General features: G+C 27.8%; 2 protein-coding genes across 2 annotated transcripts in view; one reads left to right on the top strand and one right to left on the bottom strand.

The window, feature by feature from the left end:
* Window positions 1–652: 652 nt before the first annotated feature.
* On the bottom strand, window positions 653–3,017 carry LOC100203313 (regulator of MON1-CCZ1 complex). Its single transcript, XM_065812659.1, has one exon. The coding sequence runs from the start codon at window positions 2,785–2,787 to the stop codon at window positions 802–804; it is 1,986 nt and encodes a 661-aa protein (XP_065668731.1). The 5' UTR covers window positions 2,788–3,017; the 3' UTR covers window positions 653–801.
* Window positions 3,018–8,747: 5,730 nt separating this feature from the next.
* LOC100199984 (microphthalmia-associated transcription factor) overlaps window positions 8,748–12,347 on the top strand; it is a 34,998-nt gene continuing 31,398 nt past the window's right edge. The window contains exon 1 of the mRNA XM_065812656.1: window positions 8,748–9,209. Within this exon, the coding sequence (XP_065668728.1) occupies window positions 9,106–9,209 (104 nt within the window). The 5' untranslated portion in view covers window positions 8,748–9,105. The remainder of the gene's footprint in view (window positions 9,210–12,347) is intronic.

The following is a 12,347-nucleotide window of genomic DNA, read 5'->3' as shown; positions in this document are numbered from 1 at the left end:
CATTTTTTTTTTTTTTTTTTTTTTTTATAAACATAATTTATAAAAGCCATTTTTTACCTGTGTATAATTTTTGAATATCAGACATAAACACTGTTATATAAAAAAGGAAGTATTAAGCAAATTTATTTAGCGAGCATTTAATTTAACAAACATGTTAATATACTAAAATTGTAGCTTCTATAACCTCTAGTAGATAATTTGTTTAAATCTTGTATACTCTCTATTAGTATTTTTATATAAATACTAGTGATCGGATAGCGCAATCACGTGAACAAATAGTCGGCGTTTTAAATTAATCTTAATTTTTATTTGTTCTAGGATAAATAATTGTAATAATTTACATTGAGCCTACAATAATTTGAAAAAAATTAAGTTATAGCAAATGTGGGTAGAACTGAAAAACTGTCGCTGAATCAACGTAATTGGTAAATCATTTTTTATTGGACTCGTAATTGTTATCTGAATCAGGTTTTCAGTCTATTCCCTAACAATGAATCGTGCCCGTTGCACACTCTTATATACAGGATAATTATTGCTCATAATTTTAGCTCATGTGGTGGTAATCCAGATACACTGAGAAAAGTTTTTCCTTCCTCAAACTCAATTTTTTTCTTTTTTTAATAACAACAAAAATTGCACAAAACAAATCTACTTTTTATGATTTTTTTATTATGAACTTTATGTTTTTTATAATTTTTTAAATAATAATAAAACAAAAAATTTGAGCATTTTTGTGTTGTATAAAAAAAACAGCTCAATAATACAAAACAAATAATTAATTAGAGCTAAAATTTTCTATTTTTATAATTGTAAAACTTCTAACTTTTCCAGCAAGTTTTCATCTGTGTTCTTATAAGATTTTCCAAATTTTTCTTCAAAAAGAATTTCAAACTTTTCACATTGTTCATTGCGTGCAAACTTTACAGTTTTTCTAAGTTTTACATTTCTCTGTTGGAAAAAAGTGAACACAGTATGAAATATCAGGTCATCCCCTGTTGCTAAAGCAGCACTTAGAAATTTTTGAGGAGCGATTAAATCAGTCAGATCATTTTCTTGCAATGATTTCAAAGCACAAATAATGCCATCTCTCTCTAACAAAACTTCAATTATATCATCATGGTTACCCAATCTTTTAAGCATGTCAAGAGCTAAATTAATAGCTGGCGGATACTCTTTTTGAAGGGAAATAAGTAAAAAAGCTAGCGATTTTGAATCATTAAAAACACGGTATTGTAAAAACTGATGAAGCTGATAGTACATTTTATGATCAAAAAGAATTTCTATAAGATATTCATTTAAATAATATTCTAATTGAATCTTGTAACAGCTTAATGAACGAATATAGTCTAATATAATTGCAACAACTGTTTTAGGAGAACCTTCCATTTCAACAAAAGGTTGAAATACACTAACATACATATCATTTTGCTCAATAATTGACTGATTTTGAAACCAAAGTCCTGTAAAATCATTTTCTTTCATAGTGTCTTGAGAATGTCCAGAACTATTCATCTCAAGATATTCTGAATAAACTACATTTAACTTATCAAATACTTGAGTTATGACACCAAGATTATACTGACAACCTGGAGTAATTAATTGGTTTAAAACTGATATAATAAAACTTTTACTCCCAGATCGAAGAAGTAAAAAGTCTATAAGTCTAACTTTATCATTAATCATATTTAAGAGAGATGATAGTTTAACTTGAAGTTTCCATAGACATCCTAATTTTGCATCAATTATAATATTAGGCTGAAACACAACCCAATTTGCTGAGTAGGTTTCACAAGTTAACTTATTCTCTATGCTTCCAATAGTTTTTGAATCATCATTAAAGAATACAGGCTCAATAGGTAAAGGAGAAAGCACTGGATAATAGTAAGTCACTAAACCATCAGAATCTCCTTGTAGCCCAATATCAAATATCATTGATGTTTTTGATGCTTGGTGATGAACAGAAATCAAATTATCAACTACATTGACAGCAAACCTACCAACTGCTCCTAAACACAAAACAGCTGTCTTTTTAGCAGGACCCTCTTTTTGTAACTGATATAAAACAATTTCTGCACCAACAGAGTTCATTGAACGAGGGTGATTTCGCAAAACAACAACATATATATTGTTATAAATATTAGCAATTGTAACATCTCTTTCTAATAATGCAGCAGCCTGAGAATTTCTTGAACATGGAGGATTCTCAACTTCAAATTTTGATAATCTGGTAATAGATCCATTTTTAAAAATATAAGGATGTATCATGTTTCCCATTATATCTGATGATAACAATAATACAAAAACATCAGGAAGAAAAACAAACCAGTTCACTGAAGTACGATAAGTTTTTATTAATTTTAAAGAGTATTTTTCATTTTGCACTTGATAAAATTCTATTCCTTGATTTGTAACAAAAACAATATCATTATTACCTGTCCAACAAAAACCAATAATTTGCGTTGAATGACCTTTACACGTTTGTGAATACTCATCAATTTTTGAACCTTCATTAAAATTCACAAAATCTATTGATGTTACTGATCTTTGAATTGCTAAAACAGACTGATTAGGTGAGAATTTGATAGAAATTACATGCCCTTTGTTCTGTAATAAAAACACTGTATTCAAGTTACTATCGAATCTTTTTACTTGTACACGAGTTCTGTCATTATCGTTTGAGACTGCAAATACTTGCTTCATGCATTCATCAAAAAATACATTGATTTCTTTTGAAACAGGTGGAAAGGTTAATGAATTCTGTACCAATTCTAAGTAATACGATGCCATGCAAATTCTAGGCTAACCAAAGAATAAACTATAGTTTATCATATAATTTAACAAAATTCTTTATGGCATTTATAAATATTCTGCTTAATTTGAATTTATAACTACTGTAATATAAAAATGGTCAATTCGGGTTTCTACAAAAACTGTGCAAATAGAAAATATATATCATTTTATTCTAATACTTTATAAGTCGCTTCAAAAATATGTTTCTTTTAAAACTGGCAATTTAAAAACTTACGGCTTTTAATAAGTAAAATCGGTAAGTTTTGAGTGAATTCGAGTTTCGAGGTCACAACTCGAAAAGGTTTTTTTTTTGTAATTTTATTTTTTTTGTAATTTTTTTTTTTTTCTATTTTGGTCCAAAGTAGAAAACAGCTACAGATTTGTTGTTTTGTTGTAGTTTTTTTTTAGTTTTTTTTTTATTTATTTTAAATTTGCCGTTTAAAATAATTACATCTCAAGTATTTGTAAAATATACGCATGGCGGGGGCAAGAAGAAGACAATAATCCGTAAATAATATAGCCCCCAATAATCCGTACATAGTATAGCCAAAAAAAAATTTAATTTTATCTATACTATTTTTGCAAAAAAATAATAATGATAATAATAAATAAAGGTAATAAATTCTAAAATTTATTTTCAATAATAAATGAACACAAAGCAAAAATAAAAAACAAATGAACGAAAAAAAAAATTCAAAATTATATATAACAGTTTTTAATTATTGCGATTAAGAAGCCCGAATTAAGAAATATAATGAAACTTTAGTTTTATTTAATAGAAAAGTAAAAAATAAGAAGTTTTTAAAGAACCAAATTTTTTAAATCTTTGTAGATAAAATGAAAATTTACTAAACAATATTTTAAAGACCAACAATTACATATAGCTCTAGAAGAAGTCATGTTTTGATAAATTAAATTTAATTCTTTTAGTTTTCTTTCTTTGATTTAATAATATTTATGTTTGCAAGCGTTTTGATGTTTATGATTACTATACTCCATAGATGGGGGCTTCTAGTTGTGATAGAAAACTTAGTGACTTCAAAGTAAGTTTTAGCCTGAATTATTGTTTGCGTGCCTAATAAGATATCGGTGCTGTATTTTTTTAAAAAGCGTTTTAAAAATATTTGGCATCGAATCGTTATTGATTTTATACATAAAAAAATTAAATGATGATATATATTTATTTGGTAAACATTTAAAATTTTTAGATTAACAAATTGTGGTTGTGAATGAGAGAGACGGTCTGCGTTGGATATATTTTTATGGCATGTTTTTGTTTGTTAAATAGTTTGTTTGATTTTTTATTGGTGCTGTACCAAGCAATATTAAGATAACAATGAATAAAAGCTAAGTAGATATATTTTACGTAAATTTGATTTAGGTAAGGTTTTACCTTATAAAGTATGCTAATATTTTCAGAAAATTTATTTTTGATTTATTTTATGTGATTTATCCATGTGACATTTTCATCAAGATGAACACCTAGAAACTTAATTGAGTGTTGTCTTTTTATAAATTGATTCCCAATGCTAACATTTTGAAGCTTTAGAGGAATTTTGTCTTTTTGATAAAGGCAATGAAAAAAAAATATACTTAGTTTTGGTTAAGTTTAGTGACAATTTATTTGTATTAAACCACTCAGTTATTTTTAACAGTTCTTTGTTGACTATTTTAATTACAGTTTTTATAATACTATGTAAATAAAATAAATTGGTATCGTCAGCAAAAAAAATAGAGTCTAAAATATTCGAATCTCTGCTTAAGACGTTAATGTATATTAGAAACAAAAGCGGTCCTAAAATGGGTTCTTGAGGAACTCCACAAGTAATTGTTTTATTTTCAGTTATACCACCATCATAATAAATATACTGCTTTCTATTAGACAAGTAGTTTTAAACCAAACTATATTTGCATTCTTTACTCTGTAATTTAATAGTTTTTTAATAAAATATGGTGATCAACTGTGTCAAAGCCTTTGCTAAGGTCTATAAAAACACCTAATGTATACTCTTTTTTATCAAAGGTTCAAAAAATATCATGAACAAGTTTAAGAATTGCATAATCAGTTGAATGACCTTTTTTGAACCCAAACTGTTTGTTATAGAAAGTATTATTTGTTTCTAGAAAAGAGAATAATCTGTTATATATTATTCGTTCCAGTATTTTAGAGAAGCAAGGAAGATTGGAGATAATTAAAGATATTAAAAGAATCACCCGATTTGAAAACCGGTATAATTCTTCCAGTTTTAAAATTTCCTGGAAATATTCCTTGTTTTAAAAAAAAGATTAAAAATATGTAACAGTGGTGTTATTAAATAATGCATAGATTTTATCACAACATTACTACTCATTTCATCAACTCCTAATCCTTTGTTTAGTTTTAACGTTTGAAAAGTAATTAATAACTCATTTTTGATCAGTTTATTGTTGGCCATTATTGTATTGTTAGCAGTTAAATATAACTCTACGCTAAATTTACCAGGTTTTAGTTTTAGGGCTAAACTTGAACCTACACTAACAAAAACTTGATTATATGTATTTGCAATTTTTGATTCATTAAGTATATCAACGCCATTAAAGTTTATTGCTTTTGGAAGACAAGTAGTTGATAACTTTTTTTAACCAATTAATTCTTTAATGACATTCCAGGTTTTCTGAGTGTCGCCTTTGAGTTTTAGTAATTGATTCGAATGATATATTTTCTTTGAACGATTTATTATAACTTGCTCAAAAATACCTTTTTTTATACTTGGATTCATTATCAAATGTTTTCATTTTAAGAAATTTTTCGTACAAACGTTGTTTCTTTTTTGATGGTTTTAATATTCCGATAGTTATCCATGGATTCAATTACATTTTAGATTTAATTATATTTGTTATCTCTGGAAATTGTTACAGGCTTTGTTAGTTCTTTTTATTTGTAATATATTTTCCCAGTTTTTAGAAGATAAAGATTGATAAAAAAATTAAAATTACATTTTTGCGAGTTAAGATTACATTTTTGCGAGTTAAGATTACATTTTGCGAGTTAAGATTACATTTTTGCGAGCTAAGATTACATTTTTGTGAGTTAAGATTGCATTTTTGCGAGTTAAGATTACACGAGTTGCAATAAAAATTCGAAAATGATTCGATATATCGCATATAAATATTCCAGTTTTAACTTTTGTGTCTGCAAATTTGTTTGTGATAATTTGATCAATTGAGGTTGCACTATTTTTGGTGATTCTAGTTGGTTTATTTATGGTTGAAATAAATCCATTTTGAAATACTAAATTAAAAAATTTTCTGACTTTTTTTTTTGAGTTATATTCTAACACATCTGATTTCAAAGCGCCCACAAGGTAAACGCATTTACTATAAACATCTTTATTTGTAATTAAACTTTTTATATGTTTATCAAATATTTTCATATTACCTGAAGGCGGTCTCTATAAAACATGCACAATTACGCTTTAGTGGTTTTACTAAATATTTCAATTTTCAATGACTCACAATAATTACTTGCAGTACAGTAATCACTTCGCGGTTTATAAATTAATGAGTTCTGGATAAAGATGCATACTCCTCCACCTGGTTTTTCAGAGTTTCTAATTTGTGAACTACTTTATACTTTTTTAACAGAAAATTTAAATTATTTTTAATTTCAATATTGTGACACCATGTTTCTGTGAGGCAAGTAGCTTTAAACTCCGTTTTTGTGCTGAGTAAAAAAAGTTTGAATTTCTCAAAAAAAAATTTGAATGCTCACCAATCTATTTCAAGATTTGAAGTATTTAAGTTGTAATATAATGGACTTATGTTTTTAATTTCATTGCTATTATTATAAAAGTTAATATCTGGATCTGAATGGCTCTCTAGAAGTATATTTTTGTTTACTTGGAAAGATTTAAGTCGTGAATTTTGATAAAAATTTATAGTTTTATCCCTAATAAATAATAAATTATAAAGACCAAAAAACATAAAAAATTGAAATGATTAAATTTTAGCGTTCTAATTTTTACGAAATTCTTTTACTATTAGTTTATCATAAATAACAATCGAGTACCGTTGCTCTTGTTAACTTTCATTTCTTCAAGTAATTTTTTCCGTATTACCATTGTATCAAAGGAGTAATCTTCGTTTATGTAAATATTCGTTACTTTGAGTTTGTGTGCGTTTTTTAATATTTGAATCTTATCTTTATAATTTAATAACTTCATTACAATAGTTATCGGATTTTTTGAACTTATCTTTCCTGTTCTGTGTGCCCGTTCAATTGTAACTCCTTTTATGTTGAGGTTGTTTTCAAATACCTAATTTAATGACCTTTAATTCGGTTTCCTCCCAGTTTTCTAGTTCGTTCTCTTTAAGTTTATCAAGTCGTAGATTGTTTCTTCTTTGCCTGTCTTCTAATTGTCTAATTTGTTTTTCTTTCTGAATGACCGATTTCTGTTTTGTGAATTTTTTTCTCTAGGTCATGAATTTTCTTTTCTTGAATGTCTTGGGAAAAATTAAGCTAACTGACGATAGTTTTCAATAATATCAATAGCTACAAAGCTACGATATCTAGATGGCGGCATGTCGTAATAAAGTTTCATAAATGTCATAAGTTCAATTATTATCATAAACATATTAGACCCAATAACTAAAAATAGAACTTTATAAGACGTAAAAAAGAAAACAAACAAAAAATGTTAAAAAATTGCTACAAAGCTAGCTAGTCGCAAGTTAATATACTCTGGTAATATACCGCCACTGATACTCACCGAGTATCAGTGGCGGATTTAGCATAAGGCGTGGGGAATATTAGGAAACAACAAACCGTTGTTTGCATATCTGCTTTACAAATTTGCCCGCATTTATGGCAGAAAGTAAAACGGAGTTATTATTTTTTGTTAAATTATCTTCTATCATTATAAAATACACAGTTAATGCGTTTTTAACATTAGTTCGGTGTATCAAGACCACTGTGACTTTAGTTTGTAGTGACAGATGTTCCATAAAGCTAGAATGATTTGCAAACGGTAAACGACTTTTTTTTCAAAGGAGAAAAACAAAAACTTATAAATTAACTGATTTCAACATTGTGCAGCAACTTAGGTTTGATTTATGTGTTTATGTAAAAATCTTTTCAGCAAAAACAAGTAAGGCACCCCCTCCCCACTTGTCGCAACATTGTGCCTGCCCTACTTTCAAAGTTGTGTATGCATCAATATCTCTAGCAGTGACAACTGAACTACAAATGAAAAGAAGTACATCCATTCTTTATTAAGAAATAGATGACATTATGTTTTCCTTGTTTATACTCTACTTACTCTTCCCTTTACACCTGTTTATGATGAGAGAAGTTTCAGTATAATAAAGATTATTTAAAAAAAACTAGGATCTAGGATCAGCTATGACGAAAGAATGTCTTTCTGGATTGGTATTAATTATATTTAAATGTAAGCTTGCTGAGAGCATTGTCTTTGAATTGTCAATAGACTATTTTGCTTTAACCCAGTTGACGTCCGTAAGACATCTATACAACGTCTTATAGACGTCACAAGTCCGTACGATGTGTTTTTTATACTAATAATCCTTTATATCTGAAAATCGACTTAAAATGGATTTACACGTGTTGTGGAGGTCTTCATATATTAACATAATAACAACAACAACAACAAAAACAACAACAACAACAACAATAATAATAATAATAACATTAATAATGATAACAACAATAATAACAAAAATAACAATAATAATAATAATAATAATAAAAAAAAACTCAAAAAATAAATAGCAATTAAAAACTCTAGAAAGTAATAAATTTAACTAAAAGCTTAGAAATATGTCTAATTTGGTATATAAAGCTTTTAAATACCTTGTTACTTTTTATTATATACCCAATTAAAAGTTTGTGTCTTTTATACTTTTGTTTTTTTTATTAAAAGACACAAAAGTATTTAAAAAACTTTTAATTTGAAAACTCTATTTTCATTGGAAACTATTGATAATATAGCATGTTAGTTAATATCAGCAGTCTAAAATTTATTATATATATGGTATATATATATGGTTTACGATACTTTTAAATGTTTTTTTGATGAAAAAATGATTTAGTTATTTCCATTTTTTGGCATCCATTCAAGAAAATTTGCAATGCTCAACATTAATAATGTTTAACAAACTCGCTGCATAAACGACGTCATGCATATCCCAGAAGACAACTTCGATTCCATCAACAAAAAAATGGCATGCAAAAGCTACTTGCGAAACATTTAGTCGTAAAATAAATTGTTTAAATTGTAAAGTAGTTAAAAATTGTTTATATTAACAAAAAAGGCTCAAATGTTTTCAGAGTCTGGAATAGATCTTGATTTTGATGTCTTCGATCAAATAGAGGAAGATCACAAGTTTTTTGAAGTAAAGTTAAATAGTCTCACTCAGTCCAGGTAAGTCGACAACACTATTATTATAGGCATAGTCAAATATATAGATGTTATTTAAATCTTGGAAAAACAAGTAATGGGTATAGAGTTTAATTAAAAGAAAAAACAATAATTAAATAATGATTTTATAATTTTTATTGAGTTTATCGGCGCTGATAAAACGACGATTCCTATATTAGTGTGTACAACATTAGGATATAAAGGGCTAGAGTATGAAAAATACACATTGTAAATGTTATAGTAAGGGATCTGTCTAATATAAAATAAAATTTCTCTTATTTTTGACGCGTACAAAACTATAATTTGAATTTTAATCTTAAGTTTAAGTTTATCTACTATTTGGGTATGATTAGAAAAATGATTATTTTTATATTGCAGACATTGTGTTGATGTCTATAAATTATATTTTTATTTTCCATAATCTCACTTTCTTCATAGAAATAGATTATAAACTTTTGTGCTACATGACTTTTTCACAATTTATTAAATATAAAACAATTATTTTTTGAATTCACGTTTTATTAACAAAGCAGTTATACTTAAATAGTTGAACTGAGAAGTTTATTATTTTTTAGATTTGTTTTACCAAAACACATTATTTTGTCAGTCTGAACAAGGCGAGAGAATAGAATTTCTATAATAATTTTATTTATTATAATTAAAGAGAAAAAAACCTCTATTAGTTCACTTTTGCAACTCATATTTTGATTTTAATTGTAGACTACCAAAATCACATTTGCTTTATTACTATCATATCAGCTCTGCTGGATTCCCATTTTTGAATAGTTTTTTACTTGTGCAAAGCCAAAAATCAATTAAGTTTTAGAGGTAATCTAACCACCTTAAATTATATAAGCTGATGCATAATAGTTTGAATAATAATCTAAAATTGTCATGCAATTTAGGGGATGCCTTGTTTGGCTATGTATAAACTAATATTTTTAGACAACTTGACCACAGCTGTTTGCAAGTTCCAACATTTTAACTGTTTTTAAAAAAATTATATAAAATATTCTTTAATAATTTAAATAAAATGTCTAATTATAAACAATTGTTTAAAGTTTTATTTTTTATTTTTTTTTAATTATCCTCACTTCCAAAAATCATTGTTAGAGTTGGATGTTACTGGAAGAAAAAAGATAAAGTTTATAGAGCAAGATAACTGATGATTTGAAAGTTTGCAAATTATATGAATCAGGAAAATAAGAGAAAGAAAGCAAATTCCGAAGAACTAATGTTTGAGGAAAAAGGCTAGACTAATAAGAATTTTTTGAGCACTTAGGAACAGTCACAGTAAAAGAATGAGACTTAATTAAAGACGAGTAACACAAGTATAAGTTTTAGTAGATGGCACAAGAGATGCTAGCTCCTCAGAGCAGTGCTTATTATAGTATTTATAGAAAAAAGAAAGAGAAGCAATGTTACAATCATGTGATAATGGTTGGAGGTTGGCTTCAAGAGCAGGTTCAACTATGTTTATAATGCATTTTTGCATTATAAACATAGTTGGACCTGCTCCATATATCAAAACCATTATCAACCATATCTCAAAACCATTATAATGGATTTGGTATATGATTTCCAAGAAAGATTGGAAGTAAGAGTTAATCTTAGAATTGGAAGGGTAGATAACTAATCAAGTACATTATTATTCATAAATATTAATCTAGATCATCGCGATAATGGTTAGCTGAAAAAATCAAGTTTTATCTGAATTAAAGTTCACCAGCCACTGAGAGCCCCATGCTGTAGCAGAAGTGAGATCCTTTTCAAGTTCAAATGTCCCCTCCAAGCAATCAGAGAGTGTTGGCTTCTTATTAAGACAAGAATAAATGGTAGTATCATCAATGAACAATACCTCTTTAGATGTGAGAATTTTTTGGAGATCGTTAATGTAAATTAGAAAGAGTATAAGGCCAAGGATATAACCTTAAGGAACCCCTCAAGTTACAGGATGTGAAGAAAAGACAGCCGCTTTCCAGCAGGCTGGAAAACAAGATTCTGATAAGCACTTGTTAAATAGTTTTGATATTATAGACGACAACTCCGAAAAACACTTCTGCAAGACTATAACAAGTATTTTGTCCAGACCACAAGCTGTAGAAGAGTCTAAGCAGGAAATCACTTTAGATACAGAAGGTGGAGTGATGTGAATATCAGGCAATGGATCAACCTGTTTGTCAGCTTTATCAAGTAGAATGCGACTAGTGGAATCAAATGATAATATTGGTGAGAAGTTCTTAGCAAACAGTTCACCTGTTTTTAGGTAAGGTAACGAAGTCTGAGCCATACAAGAGAGATGGAATAACAGATTTGCCCTTATTATAGATACTGTTAAAGAATCTCCGCGAGAGAATCTATTTGAGTCACGAGAGAATCTATTTGAGTCACGAGAGAAATAGTTTGTTATTTATTAAAAGCGTTTTGCATAATACATAAAAATAAGTTATTTTGAAATATCGAAGTTATTTATCATAATACATACTTCTTAAATAAAAAAATGTATTTATATCTTATACTGCTGATTTAGGTGAGCTGTGTCATACTGAAATAGCTTGCTGCCGGGGGCTTTAGTACACACATTGACTGACAAATAGCCTGACTGACAGCAGAGTACTGCTCATAGACTAAGGCTTTGGCATGGGGCAACAATCTTTTTATTCATTATTCTTCGTTTTTTTCCTCTTTTTCTAAAAAAGTTGTATGGATTTAGATTTATCCTTGATGGACAGCACTCTTCTTCATATCCTGTAACTTCAGAGGTTCCTCGAGGTTCTATCCTTGAGCCTATACTCTTTTTAATTAATGATCTTCCAGAGATTCTTACAACTAAGGTGCAAATTTTTGAGTTGTCTGTCAATCATTCTCTTGCTCTATAAACTTTATCTTTTTTTTCCTAGTAATTCCCAACTCTAATAGTGGTTGCTTGCAGCCTTTTTGCAAGTGAAGGCATTAAAAAAATTGGGAAGCACGGAAGGAAAAAAGTGATTCTTACGCCAACACATACGTCACTTTTAATTACTTTTGACTTTCGTCCAACATTGGACGAAATTCAAAATATTGAAATTCATGCGTGTTGGACGAAAGTCAAAACCATTAATTTAATTACAAATGAATAGTTTTTTAAAAAATCACAAGAAC

Source organism: Hydra vulgaris, chromosome 12 (genome assembly GCF_038396675.1).
Source record: "Hydra vulgaris chromosome 12, alternate assembly HydraT2T_AEP".
NCBI classification, from domain to species: domain Eukaryota; kingdom Metazoa; phylum Cnidaria; class Hydrozoa; order Anthoathecata; family Hydridae; genus Hydra; species Hydra vulgaris.
This window is presented reverse-complemented; position numbering and strand designations above follow the sequence as displayed.

Excerpts from the sequence above, each read along its gene's own strand:
- LOC100203313 (XM_065812659.1), bottom strand. The coding sequence starts at position 2,787 with ATGGCATCGTATTACTTAGAATTGGTACAGAATTCATTAACCTTTCCA.